Source organism: Salminus brasiliensis, chromosome 2 (genome assembly GCF_030463535.1).
Source record: "Salminus brasiliensis chromosome 2, fSalBra1.hap2, whole genome shotgun sequence".
Classification (NCBI taxonomy): domain Eukaryota; kingdom Metazoa; phylum Chordata; class Actinopteri; order Characiformes; family Bryconidae; genus Salminus; species Salminus brasiliensis.
Genome location: NC_132879.1, coordinates 10,719,872 through 10,739,802, shown reverse-complemented (window position 1 = coordinate 10,739,802; position 19,931 = coordinate 10,719,872). Strand labels below are relative to the sequence as shown.

At 41.6% G+C, this 19,931-nt stretch overlaps 1 protein-coding gene across 4 annotated transcripts in view; it reads left to right on the top strand.

Annotated features, from left to right (window-relative positions):
• Positions 1-647: 647 nt before the first annotated feature.
• The window catches only part of tnip1 (TNFAIP3 interacting protein 1), a 28,512-nt gene continuing 9,228 nt past the window's right edge, over positions 648-19,931 (top strand). For 3 of the 4 annotated variants that reach the window (XM_072674311.1, XM_072674312.1, XM_072674310.1), the window contains exons 1-11: positions 648-756; positions 3,464-3,634; positions 4,908-5,057; positions 6,007-6,095; positions 6,280-6,342; positions 7,371-7,565; positions 8,652-8,746; positions 10,504-10,636; positions 12,104-12,196; positions 12,275-12,340; positions 14,629-14,760. In XM_072674311.1, coding sequence (XP_072530412.1) covers positions 3,496-3,634; positions 4,908-5,057; positions 6,007-6,095; positions 6,280-6,342; positions 7,371-7,565; positions 8,652-8,746; positions 10,504-10,636; positions 12,104-12,196; positions 12,275-12,340; positions 14,629-14,760 — 1,155 coding nt within the window. In that variant the 5' untranslated portion in view covers positions 648-756; positions 3,464-3,495. The remainder of the gene's footprint in view (positions 757-3,463; positions 3,635-4,907; positions 5,058-6,006; positions 6,096-6,279; positions 6,343-7,370; positions 7,566-8,651; positions 8,747-10,503; positions 10,637-12,103; positions 12,197-12,274; positions 12,341-14,628; positions 14,761-19,931) is intronic. The other variant, XM_072674309.1, reaches the window with a different exon arrangement.

The following is a 19,931-nucleotide window of genomic DNA, read 5'->3' as shown; positions in this document are numbered from 1 at the left end:
CAAATGTGGGCCAAAGAGGTATAAAACCCCTCCGCACTGGCAGTGGAGTAGAGGAACTGGGTTTTCTGGAGTGATGGATCTCCATCCAGTACCTTCAAGATGAGCTGGAGTAGCAGAACTACTCATCCAGCATCAGAACCTGACCTAACTGATGCTCTCGTGAGGCTGAATGCAACCAAATCCTCACAGCAATGTCCCAACGTCTAATAACAAAGACCTCCCATGGATGCAGAGGCTGTTACTATTATAAGGAGTGATGTGGCTCCATCCAATACCTATCAGTAACCCAACCCCACTGACGCTTCTGTGAAGCTGAATGCAATCAAATCCTGAACATCTGGTGTGAAGGCTTCTCAATAGAGAAGAGTAGAGGATGTGGCTGCTGTAAAAAGGAGACGACCCTCATATTAAACCCTGAATTTCTGAAGAAACGCTGGACGACTTCATACCTTTGGAGATCTTGTCTCTTTAAACCATGATAGCGTTCCTAAAACAGACGCTCATGATTGGTCCGCTGATCCTGCCAGTCTCGTCTCACCATTGCTCCACTGACCTGTCAATCAGAACTGACCCGCCCCGCCGCAGTTCACTATTGGCTTGTTGGCCCGCCCACCGCTGATCCCCATTGGCCCGCCGGCACGTCAATCACAGCTGTTTACATCAGCGTTGTTAGGTGGAATTTCCCCGGTTACGCCGCGTTTCTACCGATAGGATCGGAGCCTCATCGCGACTCGCTCCGACGCACAGCGACGACAGGTCAGCAAAACGGCTCCTTTTTGGCTTTTCTGTGTCTGAACGGCGATTAAAAACGCTTTATTAACTGAGCTAGCCTAGCCTCGTTCGCATAAACAGAGCACCTGCCGTTAGCTGGCTGCTAATGGTGAATGCCACTAACGCTGGGAGACCTAACGTCAGATAACGCTCGTTTACCCCGCCCGGGTGTTATATAGAGGTTATATAGGAGATCCGGAAAGGCCGTCGGGCTCAAATCGACTCAGTGAGCCTTTAATCGCTGTATAAATGTGTCGTTTCTGGCAAAGATGGCGAATTCAGGTCCAGAAACCAAGAATCCACCCCAGGATTTTGCTCCGACTGCCTGCGCGGCTCGGCCATAGCTGGGCTGCAGTAGAGCCGGCCAGGCAGTTGGAGCGAAATCCTGGGGTGGATTCCGGACCTGGATTCGCTGGACTGTGGATTACTGTCTAATAATAGGCTAACTGGACTGTCTGTGTCTACAGTGTGTAACCAGTCCGCTGCAGTTGTTCACTCTCTGTCTGTCTGCCTCTTTGTCTCCTTACCCGATCACTGCTTTACCCTCCATCATCATGGAAAGGAAAGTGAAACGGGTTCAGTCGGTTTCGACCCCAGTGTGCATGAGGAGAGGCTTTAAAGGCAGCAAGTGCAGCTAAAACCTGGCTTTAGCCTCTCAGTTATTAGTGGGAGTGGGAGCTAAAATAGGGGAGACATTGTGGGTAGTCTTCGTAAAGAGGTTATACTGTGTAGTTTTCGAGCTTTAAATGATGATATATTGGTAATTATGTATAGTAACATGTTTAGGCCTAAATTCTCTCTCTCTCTCTCTCTATATATATATATATAGTATATATACTTTAGAGACTTAAAGCGTCCTCTCTAAACTGATAAATTCGTAGAATTAATTGTTAACTTAAAGTTGAAAGTGAACGATTTATTCATTAAAGGAACAATTTATTAAACTGAGGGATCGGATTGGGATCGGATTGTTAAACCGAGGGATCGGATTGGGATCGGATTGTTAAACTGAGGGATCGGATTGTTAAACATAGGGATCGGATTGGGATCGGATTGTTAAACATAGGGATCGGATTGTTAAACATAGGGATCGGATTGTTAAACTGAGGGATCGGATTGGGATCGGATTGTTAAACTGAGGGATCGATTTATTCATTGAAGGAATGATTTGTTAAACTGAGGGATCGGATTTTTAAACATAGGGATCGGATTGTTAAACATAGGGATCGATTTGTTAAACATAGGGATCGATTTGTTAAACATAGGGATCGGATTGTTAAACTGAGGGATCGGATTGTTAAACTGAGGGATCGATTTATTCATTGAAGGAATGATTTGTTAAACTGAGGGATCAGATTGTTAAACTGAGGGATCGATTTGTTAAACTGAGGGATCGGATTGTTAAACTGAGGGATCGGATTGTTAAACTGAGGGATCGATTTGTTAAACTGAGGAATCGGATTGTTAAACTGAGGGATCGGATTGGGATCGGTTTGTTAAACTGAGGGATCGATTTATTCATTGAAGGAATGATTTGTTAAACTGAGGGATCGGATTGTTAAACTGAGGGATCGATTTATTCATTGAAGGAATGATTTGTTAAACTGAGGGATCGGATTGTTAAACTGAGGGATCGGATTGTTAAACTGAGGGATCGATTTATTCATTGAAGGAATGATTTGTTAAACTGAGGGATCGGATTGTTAAACTGAGGGATCGGATTGTTAAACTGAGGGATCGATTTATTCATTGAAGGAATGATTTGTTAAACTGAGGGATCGGATTGTTAAACTGAGGGATCGGATTGTTAAACTGAGGGATCGATTTATTCATTGAAGGATAGATTTGTTAAACTAAGGGGTCGGATTGTTAAACTTAGGGTTCGGATTGTTAAACTGTAGGAACGATTTATTCACTGAAGGAACGATTTGTTCACTGAAGGAATTATGTATTTATTGAAGGAACGATTTGTTAAATGGAGGGATCGGTTTGTTAAACTGAAGGAACAATTTATTCATTGAAGGAACAATTTTTTTATTAAAGGAACAATTTATTAATTTGAGAACAGATTGTTAAGTTGAGGATCGAATTAAACTGTGTATTAAATGCACTTTAATGCACTAAACAGTGTATTAAATTAAGGGTACATGAATAATTTGTTATATTATTAATTGCTTAATTGAGGGAAAGGTTTGCTTAATTAGAGGGAACAATTTGTTAAAGTGAAGAAACGGATTGATATTTTGACGGCGCAATTTGCTAAATTGAGGGAGGGCATATTTATTTGAGGGAACGTTTTAAGTCTCTCTACCATGATACTTTAGGAGCTCTGTGTTATCCTAGTTATATATTGTGGTGTGATTTCGTATCTGAGAGACGAATGATAAGGTTTGGAAATGTCAGTTTCCTAACCCTATTAGTTAAATGTTTTTATTGGAGTATCATAGGCGAGCATTCAAATGACCATGGACTGAAATAACTAGACAGAAATCCCCAGCACAGGATTATTCAAATGCTTTCTTTTTTGAATTGTAAATGGACCATTGTGCGTCAAAACCTGTAGGTTAGCTTTAGTTTCACTAAGTCACTGCAGCTGAGGCTGGTCTTGTTTGGTTGTCAGTGGATTTTTTTGAATCCTGTCCATCCTGCTGGAGATCAGCTGATGTGATTCAGGCTGTGTCTTGTGTCCCAGTGCAGGGAAGCATGTTAAGTGAGTAGGCGGATATGGACGGAAAGGGCCCATATCGGATCTATGACCCAGGTGGGAGCGAGAGTCAGGCCAAAGAGGAAGCCAGCAGCTATCGGCAGCTCCTGGAGGAGAACACTGTCCTGAGAGAGCGTATGAAAGGCCTGAAGAGCCTGGGTGAGTCCATCATTTCCGCGGTCCTGTTTTGTTTCAGTTGAGACGGGATGCCAGCCCTGGAGGGCCCCAGTACTGTCGGGTTTAGGGTTTTTCCTGATTTATCAGACCTGATTCAGCCATTTATCCCATTTCCAGGCACGTAAAGGGAAATTCCTGCATTTGTTTTTAAAATCAACACAGTTTATTCGCTTAGGTCTAAAGATGGTCATTCCTACCGGCCACCTATCAAATCTGGTTTATTTACAGTGATGGTGATGGTGACTACCACCTCCATGTGTCTTCTGATTTGTATATAATGCTTATATTGAATGCTTATCATGATAAAATAGTGGCAATCCAGATAAGAATAAGTTTTTTTTTTTTAGGACTGACTATTGCCTCGCACCACTGGCATACCTCTCCACCATGAATTCTGACTCGAAAATATCATTTAGGCCAAAACCTGGTCTGTGAACTACTGTAAAAGACTGTTTTAGGCATTGAAGAGTGTATTTGTTCCGATTTGTGCGGGAACCTGTTGAGGCATTGAGCAAATCAGATGTCTGCTTCCATTCATCACCACTGTGAGCAATTCTGACTCAGTATTTTATCTAGAATGGAGCCTTCCACATCAAACCACTCTGAACACGTTTGTTTACATCTTAACTGTTTAATGATGGAGAAATTGTGGAAAATTGATGGAATTCCCCAGCATTTTCCAACTTTCAACGCAACGCTTGGAAAGGAACAGCAAAGCTGTTTACTCAAAACACCCTTATGATTAAAGTCAATGGGCAGGTGCTGTTCTTCTGGGCAGGGTAGTAATTGTCTGTTTTGAGTGTTGAAATGTTGTGTGTTTGAAGAACGCTGGAGTATACCCTTAATAAGCTGACTTGGGCGTGATACCTTGTGGACGCTGAGCTGGACGCCAAAGTATCTGGTTCCTTCTGAGAAAATTCATAACAAACCAGTCGTACCGGAAACCTTTGGAGTACCAAGCTTTCACTTGGCTGTTTGGAGTGATCTCAGCTGGTTGTGTGTTTATATCTTTAAAAAAAAAAAAAAAAAACCTCACATCAGGCTGAGCATGTGCAGCAGAAACGTGATTGGGCGGCAGGTTGTTGTGTCAGGTCAGAATGCTTTTTTTTGGCAAATCGCCCTGACTCACTGATGGGAATCTCTCCCAATTTGGTGTTGTGATACTGCTGGAGTTTGACCTAAGATTGCTTGTGAGATACTTGCTTGGGTCCATGTCGTCCAGCAAACCGTGAATCTGTGTGTTTTGGGTCAACAGGAGACCTGCTGGAGGAGTCTCAGTCAGAGGCGTCTAAGCTTCGGAAACGGGTGGAGGAGCTGGTCCGGGATAATGAAGCTCTAAAGTCCTCCACCCCCAGCTTTGCCTCAAACGTGTGTATGGGAGCACCTGTTCAGACGGACACACAAGGTAGGTCTTATAAGTAAGGTGTCCTTGAAAAGCTTTAAGACCGGTTCTGTGTGAGCAGTTTTGTAATAGCTGAATTGCCTGCGAATGCAAGGGATGTGAAATGTTCATGTGAAATGAAGTATTGGCTAGTAATAATCAATGCTGATTGTTCTTGTACATTATTAGAAAGAGGCACATCCAAATGTTTTCCTCTATCTGTGTATTTAGGTTTAGGTAGTTCTTTATTCTTTTTAATATGATTCAGTAATGAATTTGACTGGATATCAGTTTTGATACAACAACATTGAGAGCTTATGTTAATTTATCATTTTATACATTGTTTTTCTATTATTATAACAAGTCTGGACACAGTAGCGGTTTACTTGATCAATTTAGGTTTATTTGTAAAAACTTTACTTCATAGTGAGCAGATCTAATGTGCTGGCAACAAGCTAACATGCTAATGTACTGCTATGTAGCCCAGAACTAATGCGCTAACCATAGTACAATAGTACAATCTAATGGAATACCATACAATGCTTTACAGCACAACATATGTGGCCTCGTCCCTGTCATATCCAATTTTTATATCCAATTTATATCCAATTTAGCTGTTTTTCACTTTTTGCCATAATGTGAATGCAGCAGTTGTTCTCATTGTATCCACATTTCATGATGAGTAGACCAATAGAAATGCTCCAAATTTAATTTGGAAATTGATTACATTGAGTTTTTTTTCTTCTTCTGTGAAGTTGACATTTTGAGGTACAAGGTTTTTTGCATGACCGATCTATAGATTATATTTGCTATATTACATCATATGTATTCTTACACCACTACTCTCTTTCTATCTGTCTGTCTGGATAGTTTTTGATGTTCATTTATGAATCCTGCAAACTCTGTACCAGAGTGATGGCTAGTCGTATGATGGCTATGAACTGAATTTAAGAGGTTTCTTCTGGTCTCGCAGGTCATGGGAAGCTTCTCAGTCACCCCACATCCGTCAGAACTGACCCTCGTGAGTGTTTGACTGGAAAATCCGTTCAGCCTGAAGCAACCGTAAGTATTCATTCGGTATCAGGTCCTGCAGTGCTGCCGCGTTTTATTATGTAAGTGCGGGATCTCACATGTGAGCTGCATGGCAGTGTTGCTATATCAGGACAGCACAACATCCTTTTCGAGAAAGATATGTGTGACCCCGCAGGAGCGGTGTTGTAATCCTGTGCATTCTTGTGTGTTGAAGGAGCCCTCCTCGCAGTTTGAACTGGTGAACATGGAGGACAAGACCATCACAGAAACTCAAACGGTGAGATTTGGGGATGTGTGGAAAGTCTCGATGGTTGAACGTTCGGGAAGGGATGCTCTGTGTCCTGTAATGTCCCACTGAGCACGTGGGAAAAGAGCATGTAGCTTCCCGGCGCTGTTGCGCTGTGGCTGTCCTGGAGCTTTTCTGGAGCTTTCCTGTGCTCTACTTCTCAGCTGCAGTGACTCAGTGGGTTTGTATGGGGGCAGAGTTAGATGTGACTCAGGGGGGAAACTCCAGGATTTACTTGAGGCAGGAAGACACTCGCAATTGCAGGAATTTCTTTTTTTGGACACATTTAGGAGGAAAAATGTTTCTTTTCACTGTTAATTACTATTAAATAAATAGCTTTTAGAGGCTCTCGAGAAGGTCTGATTTAATCAAAAAAATGTGAGATTGTTTTAAAGCCAGGTTACAGAGAATTGAATATTGATGCTCTACCTATTTTAAGGATCTGGTCATAAATCAGATTGGCAGACATACAAAAAATGATCAGAACAGACGTTAACAGTCGTGTTTCAGTTATATATAAATTGTTTAAAAAAAAAAAGAGAAAGAAATTTAGGTGTTGAATCTGAATTTTAACTTAAAGTCGAAAGTAGAGGTGATATTTTGGAATGTATGAAATTACGTAACAAACTAGCTCACGAGTCATGTAATTACATAATTACATTTGAATAGCATAGCTAAATGACTGTAATAGGGGTTTAAATCGGTTAAAATCTGCTCTTAGTTGAACAAAATTGAGTCAATGGTTTCATTAAAATAAACACTGAATACCATCTCATGTCTGTCAGCCAGATTACCTCCAAAGTATTGACTCGTGTTGTGGGAACTGCATATTATATTGGAGTTTCTTTGACCTTTAAATGGCATCTGACTGTTTGTGAAGGCTATTTTTAAGGTGTTATTATATGTGAGGTACGTAAAATGGAATGTCAAGATGAAGCATGTGGAGAAACAAGATTTCTAAAGAAGGATGACGGAGCATCATGAGATCCTGATCTGTGTTTGTGTGTTTTGTTACACAGGCTGGTGTCCTGCCCTTACCACAGGAGAATACAGAGCTGGCCAGTCAGTTGCAGCGGTTGGAGAGTTCATTCAGCGTGTTTGCGGAGGAGTCCAACCCCAATCAGCTCCTGGCACACCTGGGCCGCATGGCTGTGGAGTTCCACCACCTGTCCTCCAAAGTTCAGAAGAATGAGCAGAGAACATCACTGCTACAGGTACTGGTTCTACCACAGCACCTACTCAATTAAGAGATGGGACGGTTACCAGTTTAATGATGTACTGCTGTATAACATCCAATGATAGTCATATAGTTTAAAATTTTTTCATTGTAGTTTTGTGATGTATAGAAGTTTAGTCTCTGTTATGTATTGTAATAGATATTTTTCATACAGTCTCATTTCTTTTTTAGGTCAGTACTGTAGTTTTTGTTCTGACTGTAATAAGTGTGGAGTGTTTTAATCCAGTATGAATCTGCAGTGTGTATGTGTAGTTTTTACAGAGTTACAGTATAAATTGTGGAGTGATTTTAGTCCAGTATGAATATGCATTGTGTGTGGGGAGGTGCTTATAGTCAAACACAAATGACTGTGGTTTGATCTTAATCCAGTATGAGTCTGTAGTGTAATGGCAGTAAATATGGCGTGATTTTAGTCCAGTATGAATCTGCATAGTGTGTGTGAGGGGGGGTGCTTATAATCAGACACTGATAACTGTGTAGTAATATTTATCCAGTATGAGTCTGCAGTGTAATGGCAGTAAGTATGGCGTGATTTTAGTCCAGTATGAATCTGCATAGTGTGTGTTGGGGAGGAGGGGGATATTCTGACAGTAATATCCTGACAGTAAAAATGTGAAGTGATTTGAATCCAGGATGAATCTGCAGTATGTGAAGGTTTTACTGCCTGACTGGCCTTCTGTTTGTGGAGCCCCCTCAGTAACACAGTAGTTCAGTGGATAGTTCCAGTCCACCTAAGGTATAACAAAACCCCCGCTAATGAGCACAGCCCATGGTATTATTGTTATTGTGTCCTATGCTCATATCTGGACAATGACCTTTTAATACAGGCTGTCTGTTACAGTTTGGGGAAACTACACAGGTATTTATCCTCATATGAATCAGTCAAATCACTTGCATATGACATTGCCCAGCCTCATTTGGTCAAACATTTTGGAGAAGGTTTATGTGGTGCTGTAGTGGACTGTAGTGTGATCAGAGTTGGTTTAGTGGTTGGGTTGGCAATGTAGACTGAATTTGGCTCATATGTGCAGTGGGTCACAGGTTTGCTTTGCTTCCCGTTTAGACACTTTGCGAGCAGCTAAGGCAGGAAAACAACGAGCTTCGGAAAAAAATGGAGGAGGACCTTCAGTATCGAAATCGTGATTTGGAACAGCTGAGGTAAGAGAGCCCTTATTTAGACGTGTAGAGGTACGAAATCTGAAAGGTTCTTTACTATGCCTTATGCTTGCTTTGTGAATGTACAGCATAGTTTAAGTAGCTTCTTACCTGTTTCAGGCCAAATTAAAAATGTGTTCTCAAGTGTGGTATAGAATCTCCACTTCCACAGGAGTTCTCTGCTATTTCTAATGAGCTATGAGTCATATTTAATGTACCCTCTTATAAATAAAGGTGCGTTGAGAGGAGCAAAACCAGAGCTACTTTTGGATCCATAATGGTTCCTAATGTTTGTAATATTACATGAGATGTGTGAGATGAGTCTAAAGAACCTTCTCCTGATGTAAAAAGTTATTACCAATTTAGGTTCTTTACACTTGCACATCTGTACAAACATGGTTCGTTATGAAACCAAGTGGTTCCATTTGAGGCACCTTTTATTTGTTCCAGTATAAGGTAGCTGGGGGTTGATATTACAGTATGAATTACGGGAGAAGTCAAATATGATGTCAGTACAGTGTGATCAGAATAAACGTGAGGGTTTTTTTTTTTGTTTTCTCCTGCACGTGAAGTTGCACACATGTGCCATGTAGTAATTCTCTCCTTTGGGAAGGTGCTGACCACATTTCCCTCAGCAGTGGAAGTGTAGGGTCTTTCCAGCTAGTGCCCTGTTCCTGTTGCATTCTGCACTGAATGAGTGTATCAATCCTGGAAGTCCTCTTCGGTCTTAGAAGCTGACTCTCAGTTTCACTGTGTGTATGTGTGTCAGTGGTCTAGCCATGGGGGTATTCAGTTCCGGTCCTGGACGGCAAACATTTGGTGATTTCCCTGCCCAAGCAAAACTTAATTCAGCTTGTCTGTTAATTACCAGAGAAATTACCAGAGAAATCACCAAACTGGTCTGGACGGAGGCCCTCCCAACTCCTGACTGTGCAGCAGTATATACTTCTCAGATGAAAGTATTTGTTTGGCTTCCCACAGACCTCATTTGTAATGAAAGATGTCAGAAAGAGTTCTGTGGAGCAATTCTTTGGAGATGTGCTCTAGTAGAACAACTTTGGGTTCTGTAAAGAACCTTTCAACAAATACTTCTCGAGATATGACACCTTGAGACCAAACCTTGTAAGGTTTCAAGAACCTCCACATAATGCAAATGTTCTCTACCAATGAAAGACTTTTGGATCTTATGTAATGGCAACAATGAGTTAGGAACCTTTATTGTAGAGAAAAGAGAAAACCTGCTTCTATTAAACAAGTGAAGGGCTAACCTACGTATTCAAGTGATTTAGTGTAGTGTAGTGGGTAACTCCAGCACCCACCCTGTGTCCCTGAGCAAATCTCACAGCTCTACATTCTCCCATCTGTGTGACATGATTCACATGTAAGTCAGAAACAGAAAGAAGGGATCTGATTTAGTGGGAAATATTACAGAATTGCTTGCAGAGCATTAAAAAGGGAAAAGAAAGTAAGAGGCTAGAAGGGTTTAAAGTCTCCAGCATTGAGCTGTGGATGAGTGGTATCTGGAATGATGGTGCTCCATCCAGTGCTTTTAGGTTACGAAGAAGATGATATGGTGATCATCCCACATCCTGACCTCACAAACACTCAGGGTTTCAGTATCAGTTTTGGAGATATTGTCCAATTCTAACTGTTTGGGCAGCACTAAGTGTGTGTGTGTGTGTGTGTGTGTGTGTGTGTGTGTGTGTGTGTGTGTGTGTGTGTGTGTGTGTGTGTGTGTGTGTGTGTGCGTGTGCGTGCAGGCAGGAGAATCTGAAACTGAAGGAGCAGGTGAATGGAAGAACAGAGGGAGTCCAGACTGAGTCACCTGAGCCCAAAGATGAGCCCAAAGAGGAACCTGCCAAAGCCAAGCTGGAGGTGGCTGTGACTCAGCAGGTATATACACACACACACACACACACACACACACACACACACACACACACACACACACTCTGATCCTCACCATACCACTTCAGTCAGGTCACTCCACCTCAACAGATCTCCCACTAGGCTTTAGGAAATTTTTAACTTGTGTTATCGTTTATTCCCGTCCACTCAGGGAAAAGGTTTTAGGTGTTTTTTGAGAAAATAACCCATAAAGGCAAATTGCGGATCATGATGAGTCAGCCTTACTGTTTAGCCTTATGTTTTGGTTGTTGTAGTCCCTCTTCTTTCACAGCACTTTTGTAGTCTGTTCACTTTTGCTGTGACACCCACGTCTTTGAACCATGATTAAATTAACACACACACACAGTGTTTCTTTACACACAGCCATTTAATCATTGGATTACACAGAACAGCAGTAAATAGTCCATGTTTGATGGCCTTTTTTATTATTTGCTTTTGTTATTTTTGCTTTGAGCCAAGTCCATGTTTCTTGCTAACGTTCTAGAAAAACTCATTCAATTAAGAATAATGTAGAAAAAACTGCATCTGAAATGGTGCCATTATGCTGGAAAACAAGCGAAGAACTGAAGATCTGTCCTGTAGTACTTGATGAAATTGGTAGAGTAGATGTTTATTTTCTATTCATTAAAATATATTTCTGTTTCTATTCTTTCTATAATTGTTTTTCCAATAGATAGATGGACATTGATACATTTAGCATAGAATGAAAGGGGTTGACTAAATGTCTGTAGCAGTATTTTATATCTAATGTTAAAACTTTTGTACTTTCCGTTACATATTTTATAAGCAAACAGTAAAATAATAGATTAAATAATAAATAATATATAGTAAATAATAAAACAAAAAAGATCTGTGATCAGCAAAGAGCGGAGAGGGTTTGTTCTATATAACACAGTAGGTGTAATACTATGCCTCTTTCAGATTTACTGTAACTTGATTTTCCTAGAACCTCATGTCGTACCAAGAGCAGTTTAGGAACCTGTATTGTAGAGAAATGTGGATACATTTGTCTAACTGACGTGTTCAAGTAGTTGGTGTTACTTCTCTGAGGCAGAATTGGGGTCAGTTCCCCATCTAAGCAAGCATACACCACACCACACTACACTAATCGTTCATGGGCAAGACCCTAACTTTACGTTCTCCTACCTGTGTAACATGATTTACAGCATTGAGCAGTCTTATCCAGCATGACTCACATGTTCAGGGGAAGACCGTCAGCTAAATGAAACGATGTAAATTGGTTCTATAGATTATGGATAGTATTGGAAAGGTAGGCACGTCCTGCATCTTTTCTGGTGGTCCATTAATCAGGAATATTTGGACCAACAGAACTGACCAGTTTAAACCATTTAGATAAGTGAATAAGTACAGGGTCGTTTCTGGTCTCAACAGTATCAGTATATTTAGGGTATATGTCCCTTAAATAAACCTTTTTCATGCTTGTGTCCCTAGTCTGGCAAAACTGTGGAGAAAACTCCATCCAAGACCCTGGACCCAGAGGTATATGAGAAGAAGATCAGGCTGCTGGAGAAGCAGAGGAGAGACGTAAGGAGGCGTTCTGAAGTTGTCTCTAGTGACACTCCGTGATGGCTTGTCTCCACTCTCTGATATATATGTTTCCAGGTGCTGGAGGTGAACAAACAGTGGGACATTCAGTGGAACTCCATGAAGGCGCAGTTTGAGCAGAAGGTATGACTGCAGGACTGCACAACGACCCATAAACAACTGATAAAGTTCCATTTAATCTCTTAACCTTTTTTTTTTTTTGTGGGTCAGGCCCAACCCTGCTCGTTTCTTACTGTGACATTTGTCTGGTGATTCATTTTTACTGCGAAACAAAACGTTGCTCAATAAGCCAGCAGAGGCTGGGCAGGGTGACGTGGGAATGGCTAAGTGAAGCGGTAGTGCAAGATTCGCGCATAGTCTAGGTGAAGGCTCTGGGGCTGCGTGTCTGCGCTTGTATAGCAGTGGAAACGCAGGCAAATGGAAAAGCAGATTGCGGCGTTTCGCAGCGGCGTTCACAGACCACAGCGCCCCTCCGTCACACACACCGCAGAATTCCCCTCACAGAGGCTTCCTGCTGCTGCTGCAGCCCCGACACTGTCTCTCTCTATCTATCTCTCTCTCTTTCTCTCTCTTTCTCTCTCTCTCTCTCTCTCTCTCTTTCTCTCTCTCCACACATCCTCTGTCGTCACTAAGCTTTATATACAGCGATGGAACAAAAACATATGACCTATTATTGCCATCTTGACTGTCTGCGTCATTGTGTTGTTTATTGACAGTCTTCTGTAAATAAGATGTTTCAATACTGCAAAACATTCAACTGAATATTTCAGTTCCGTCATGACTTGATGTTTCATAGCTCAGCTTGCCATCCAGACAGCCAAAAAAGTTGCAAAGTCACAGAAGAAATAAGAACTGTGAAAAGTCAGATGTTGTAAGACTTACAAGTGCCTGCAGCAATTCATCATTTATTTTGCCCTTAATTCTCTAGAATTGTGACGTGCTGAATATCATTTGTAATATCTAATAGAAATGATTCACTACGTCTAAGAATCACTTTTTCCCCTACCCCTAGAATGTACTATGGGTAGATGAATATGCTTTCCTTATTAACTACTGTACATTATTCTGCAATCATCATTTCTTTTGTACCTACTTATCTTTTTAAGTAACTAATGTGAATTATTTAGTATCTACGATGGCTTATTCAGTACTATAAATGATTCTCAGAATGTTTCTATAAACGTAAGAAATCTACTATGAACTATGCAGTAGCCATTAAGAGCTAATCGGTATCCTCTATTAACTGTTCTGGTATAATTATTCAGTAAGCATTATGAATTGTTTACTATCTGTTGTGGATTATTCATCAACTGCTCTAAATTATTAGTCATTTATAGGAGTTATGCTATATCTACTTATGCGATAATACATGAGCTCATGATGTAAACATCAGCACTGGTGTATTGAGGTTGTAGATCAGCACACAGTGCTAATATCTTACTGTGTTGTCTGACCTAGAGTGTATTATAGGGATTTTACCACAGTTTTGTTACTGATATTTATATAGTTTGATTTTGAGACTGAATAACAAGAACATTTACCCGCTGCAAAGAAAAATGTGTTGAGTCTATGAGCATAGAAATGATCAGGGAGGGTCATGCAGTTCTCTGGTCTGTAGTTTCACAGTGTTCTGACGGCTGGTTCAACTGCAGTCTTTTTGCCAAGGTTACTAAAAGTTTTTACTTGGTCCTGTTTAGCTGGATTCAGTGCAGCATGTGAAATAATAATAATTGTACTGTCTTAAAGTGTATTTTGGAGGACTGCTGGTGTATTGATCTTGAACAGAGTTGCAGATTCAAAGCAGAAACAAGAGCTGTAAAAAAACAACAAAAAAAAAAACCCCTTCATGTTCCGAGGAACTGTAAACATGAGTACAATATGCTGACGAGACTTAACATCAGTTTACAAATGTGTGTTTGAATGCAAAAAAAAATTTACATATGATCTGAACTTAGAAGTGATAATTTCTTCTGAGCGATCATGTTTGTGTGTGCCTTCCAGTTATATCTTATGTAAAAATCCTTTAGTAACGAAGCTGTTGGCTGCACTGAAAGATATCATGAAGTTGCTCCATGTTTTCCAACAAACCCAGCTTAAAGTCAACATCTACATCCAACTCCTGTTAACTATCCCCACATTCCTGACTTCTTACGATTGAAATGGGAGACGATAGCCTCAGGCCAGTGTCCTGCTGCAGACATCCCTTTCAAATGACAGAAAAAGAAACCGACCAGTCAGGTTTAATAGCCTGTAAGGCTTTTCTTTGTTTTTGTTTTTGTTGTTTGGAGATGGTATGTTATACAAGCTGGCATCTTCTCACTTTGCTGTCAGTGTAGTATATTTGGATGGATGCTTCTGATCCCCATAGCCCGTATCTGTAACTCTATTTGTGTGTTTTTCTGTGTATGTAGATCACAGATCTGCGGCAGCGGCTGGCAGACTCCCAGAAGGCTGTGTTTGAGCTTGAGGCTGAGAGGGAGCAGAAACAGAGAGACTACGACAAGAAGCTCCTGCTGGCCAAATCCAAAATTGACAATGTGCAGGTAACCCCTCCTCTAAAGATGGTTTGACTCCAGTGTGGCTTACAGGCTCACAGCATAACCAGACCCAGCCCTGCCGGTCAGTTCTCATGAACACAAGAATGTTCCCCATGCCTAATATTGAGTACATCCCCCACCACAACAGGACATTACCAGCAGATCCTTTAAGTTGTGAGGTGGGCCTTCCATGGATCGCCTCAATGAGTCTTAAGTCCTTTCTTGGATCACTTTTGGTAGGTACTGCCCAAGGACAAAAACCCACAAGACCTGCCTGATGTTTTGGAGATGCTCTGACTTATCATAGTTTGGCCTTGTCAGAGTGTCTCAGGTTCTTATGCTTGTCCCTTTTCATCACCTTCAATACCTGACTGTTCACTTGCGGCCTAATATTTCCACTCCTTGACAGATACCACTATAGACAAAGATAATTACTGTTTTTAGCTTCAGTGATCCTCTTGTTGTGGCTTATTGGTGTATATAACATTATAATATAAAGTAAAGCAAAACACAGATTCCAAAACACACAATACCACTGTCAATTAGCTTATGCCTATAACTGACCTGCTCATGATTATATAACAAACACCACTACAGCTGTTCACTCAGAACCCTGAAGTGAAAAGGAGAGGTGTGTCAAAATGTTGTTTCTCTTTAATATTTGAATGCGCTGAGGCAGGTATGTGTGTGTGTGTATATAGGGCGGACGTAAAAGTCTTGTGGTATTCCCGCAGCAGAATTACCTGCCCTCAAGCTAACAGGAACCCAGTGGTTTTATTTGCTCTCTGCATCGGCGCAGTGAGTCTGTCAGACTTTGTCCTTGTCATAACACGCTTTCGTTTTTTCTGTAAGGAAGCGCCCAGTGTGACGCAGTTGCAGTCTGAGTGTTATCTGCCAGTGCCAGTAGGGTTCAGCATAGCTCACAATCCTGGTGTTAATTAGACTAAAGCGTCTAAAGAGTCTCAGTCATGTAATGTTCCTTTTCATTTCGTCTTCTCTGGTAGGACAAACTTGAAAGTCTTCTCAGATTTTTTGCCTAAATAAAAGTGAAAGTGACTTCTTGAAATGGTGCTTAAACAAGGATTTACACTGCCTGGTAAATCAGGAAAGCCTGGGTTTTTAGAGACTAATTTTCCAGTCATGGATACCCCCGGAAAATGAAGAAATTGCTCGAAATATCCTGGAAACGTGTTGCAATCCTCTCCTATCCTAGGCCAGTTGGGCAAGCCACAGATGGTGGCTTGTGGATCCAAAACCCAATGATTGGGCCAGCGCTTAGACAGCTACACCACTTGGAAACTAAACCGGCTCATTTTATACATTAAATGGCCAAATGTCTCTGGACACATGTTTGACAGTGCCGTCCCCCCATTGACGTTAAAATCAATCTACTCTTCTTGGAAGTTTTTACACTAGATGTTGGAGCATTGCCATGATAATTTAGCAACGAGAGCATCGGTGAGTCCAAGTACTGATGTTGGATGTTCAATTCTGGATTGCAAATTCCACTTTTAACTCATCCCAAAAGTGTTTGCTGGAGCTTCATCAGTTTCTCTGTGCTATAGCCCAAGGCTTTATATCCCTCTAGCCCACGCATGGCCTTGGCTATGGGGACAGTGTGTCCTGTTCTGTTGATCAGTGCTTTACTACAATTATACAAGCTGGGCATGCACCTTAAACCTAGTGTCAGCATGTTGTGTCAGGGGGCACCTTAAAACGTATTTAAGAAAATGCTCAGTAAGGCACATGTCACTACTAACTGGTTAACACTTTGCTTGCTCAGGCCTAGAAGTGATGTCAAGCTTTGCTGTCGGTGGGCCTCACCCACTAGCTTCATTATGACTCATAACACCAGAATAGCAGCTTAGCGCTGTTCTCATCTACGCTCTGGCTAGCGCATTAAAGGGGATCTTCAACCAGAGCTGCAGTTGTTCTCTAGAACACCACTAAATTTGTCTGTCTCCCTAGAATTGGATTATGCAATGGTTTCCCCAAGTTCTGTCTTTTGGTCTGTTTGCTGCATTGACACTTCCTTTAAGAAACTGAGCCTATTTTCCCTTGACTGGAAACTTTTGACTTCTGCCCTTTTAATAGAGTTCAGTTATATCCCGTTTCATTCACTTTTATGCCAGTAGTCATTACCACAAAGCATCTTCTATGTGGATCTGAGCTCAGAGTCTAATGAGAAAGCTGAAGGTGTGATGGAAAACTCCCCGAGATACAGTCAGGAAGAAACCTGAAACCTTGAGAGGAACCAGAACTCAAAAAGGGAACCCGTCGTAGTCATGTCAACAGAAACAAAGGAGAATTTAAAGCCTAAAAGTCCGAATGTACTGACCACCCCTGCACGTGAGGCCTTTCACACAATGGAGGATGTGCATGCGCTCATGTGACCCCACAAGTCAGTTAGTCTAGCACTTGAAAACATCTGCCAGCTGACACACTGGTGTACTGGTAATGGCGGTTTGGGTCCTTTTTTAAAACTGTGGTGAGAACGTCAAGGAGAAATGGCTTGTGCCTAGTGATGGTTGACGGTTGACCTACTCGCTGTGTTGACAGCTTCCAGTGATGCTACAAACTAATTTAAGGTGCAGGTGCACGTATTTGTGTCCTCCTCATTTAACCCATCTGTTAGTGCACTAGGGGCAGTGAGTACACACACCCAGAGCGGTGGGCAGCCAACTCCAGCGCCCGGGAAGCAGAGAGGGTAAAGGGCCTTTCTCAAGGGCCCAACAGTGGCAGCTTGCCAAGCCCGGGAATCGATAACCCGGCGCTCTAACCGCTGAGCCACCACTGCCACTTACATGTGGTTTTAGAAAGTGTTTATTGTAGAGTTATTTTGTGAAAAACACAGATGGGCTAAATTCACAAGCATATTCTGGACAGCAAGCATCTAGGCTTTTCTCTGTCCTGGCACCAAAGAGATGGAACGGGCTTGCCCTGGCGGTCGCTTGCTGTCTTTAAACTCTTGACTGAAGACTAACACTTAACTCAACACTAATACTGCAGTTGCAAAAGGCTTGTGATTGCATTAGTACTGATTTTTGTATTCAGCAGTATCTTAGAGCTTAGAGGTACACCGTATGGACAAAAGTATTGAGACACATACTCATTCACTGTACCTCAGGAATCAAGGGTATTAAAAAGCTTTTCCTGTTTTGTTGGTGTAACTGTCTCTACAGTCCAGGGAAGAAGGCTTTTTACTAGATTCTGGAGCATTACTGTGGGGATTTATTTTTAATTCAGCGACAGGTGAGGTCAGGATGTTTGGTGATTACCACCCCATGTTATCCCTAACTCCCTGACTCAACCAAATTGTGTTGGATGGAGCTCCATCATTCCAGAGAGCATGGTTCCACTGCTCCACAGATAAACACTTCTCTATTACAGCCTCTCTATTCTTGTATAACATTTTGGATATTATCTTATTTCAAACACCTTCGTGTCAAACACCTTCACTGCGTTCTCTAGTTTTCCCAAGTGTGGACAGCATAACTGGAATTGGAAGCATGTTTTAAACATGTTCAGTACTGTCCCGATATGTGTAATATGTCTAGCCTAGATTAGATCTTAGAACATTCTTGAGCTTGAGAACACACAGAGGGAGGGGGCTCTGTTTGTCATTGCAGCAGGCAGATATCATGCCTGTGTAAAAGGCAGCCTGTGTTACAGTGTATGTATAGGACATCATCAGGCCACAGTGTCAGGTTTTGGATATCAGACCAATTGGCTTTTGGGGGAAAAACAACTATCACATCTCAGCCATCTTATAATTGGACATCAAGCCAACGAGCCTCAGACAATTTCCCCATCTCCTTCGGATTAAGGCATTTTCTAATATCATTACTTTAGGCTAAGCTTGTGCTGCAGGTGAAAGTGCCCCAAATATGAGCTGCTCCCTCATATTTGCCACAGATTTGATACTTGCATGGTGGTCACAGCCCCCCTTCATTCCCAACTTTTCAACACATCTCCAAAGTATTGGATAAAGCACCATCTCCTGTTTCACAGCCCAATGCTCCGAGGCTTCATACCACTCTAGCTCATGTCTGGCATTGGGCATGGTGCCAATAGGTTCATGTTTATCTCCTCCAGAAAGCCCTATTCTATTGGCAGCACTTCTCTACGAAGACTAGACAAGCCTTATGTGCGCATTTGCACATCTGTGTCAGCAATGGGTGCTACTTAACATTTGGATATGATGTAGTAGGACCACAGTTGGACCACACATAGCAAGGCTAGTTACATGGCACCAAATAGCCCAACTGACTAAAAGTTAAAGTAGTAGAGGCTGGGGAACCTCGGACAAGCCGCATCTATGATTGATCAAGAGGGTTTGCTGGATCCGGTCATTTCAGAGTGGTGCATGCCATCGCTTTGTTTGCTCCTGCATTTCTTTTAGTGTTCGAGACTCCCTGAAAGTTCCCAGGTTAATATTAAACTGTGATGGAAAAAACATGTTGTTTTCACACCTCCATCAGATGTTTACTGATCGTACGTCTCGCAACTAGCTCTGATTAAAATCTTCCCCTCCTTTCCGAGTCATGTCATGTAAACATTGACACCTGGAGGAAAAGCTGATATCCCCGCCTTTCCATGCTATAGTGATACGTGCTTACCCTTTCATATCTGGAAATGCTTGTGTAGATGATTCTGTTCGTTCTCACACCTCCGTGTCGATGGCCACGCGTATTCAGAGGAGGTACGCTGTGGTCTGTGATAAGATCTGTGCTGAGTCAGTGGGGCTAATGAACACGGAGTTGAAGTGGATGATGTAAAGGTGGAGTCAGATGAGTAGCCTGTTACTCTGCACAGTAAAACAGTGAACACACACAGGGTCAGGATCTATCTATCTATCTATCTATCTATCTATCTATCTATCTATCTATCTATCTATCTATCTCTCTCTCTCTCTCTCTCTCTCTATATATATATATATATATATATATATATATATATATATATATATATATATATATATATATCTCAGAAATTACACTTTGCCAATATAAAGGGTTTTATTTATTTATTTATTTTTTAACCCCATTTACTCGCCTGTTTGGATCGCCAATTACCCAACCCATACATATTCTCCCCCCATCACATGCAATGCTCCCAAAACTGGGAGAGTAAGGAGCGACACGCCTCCTCCGACACCTGCCTCTTTTTCATAACTG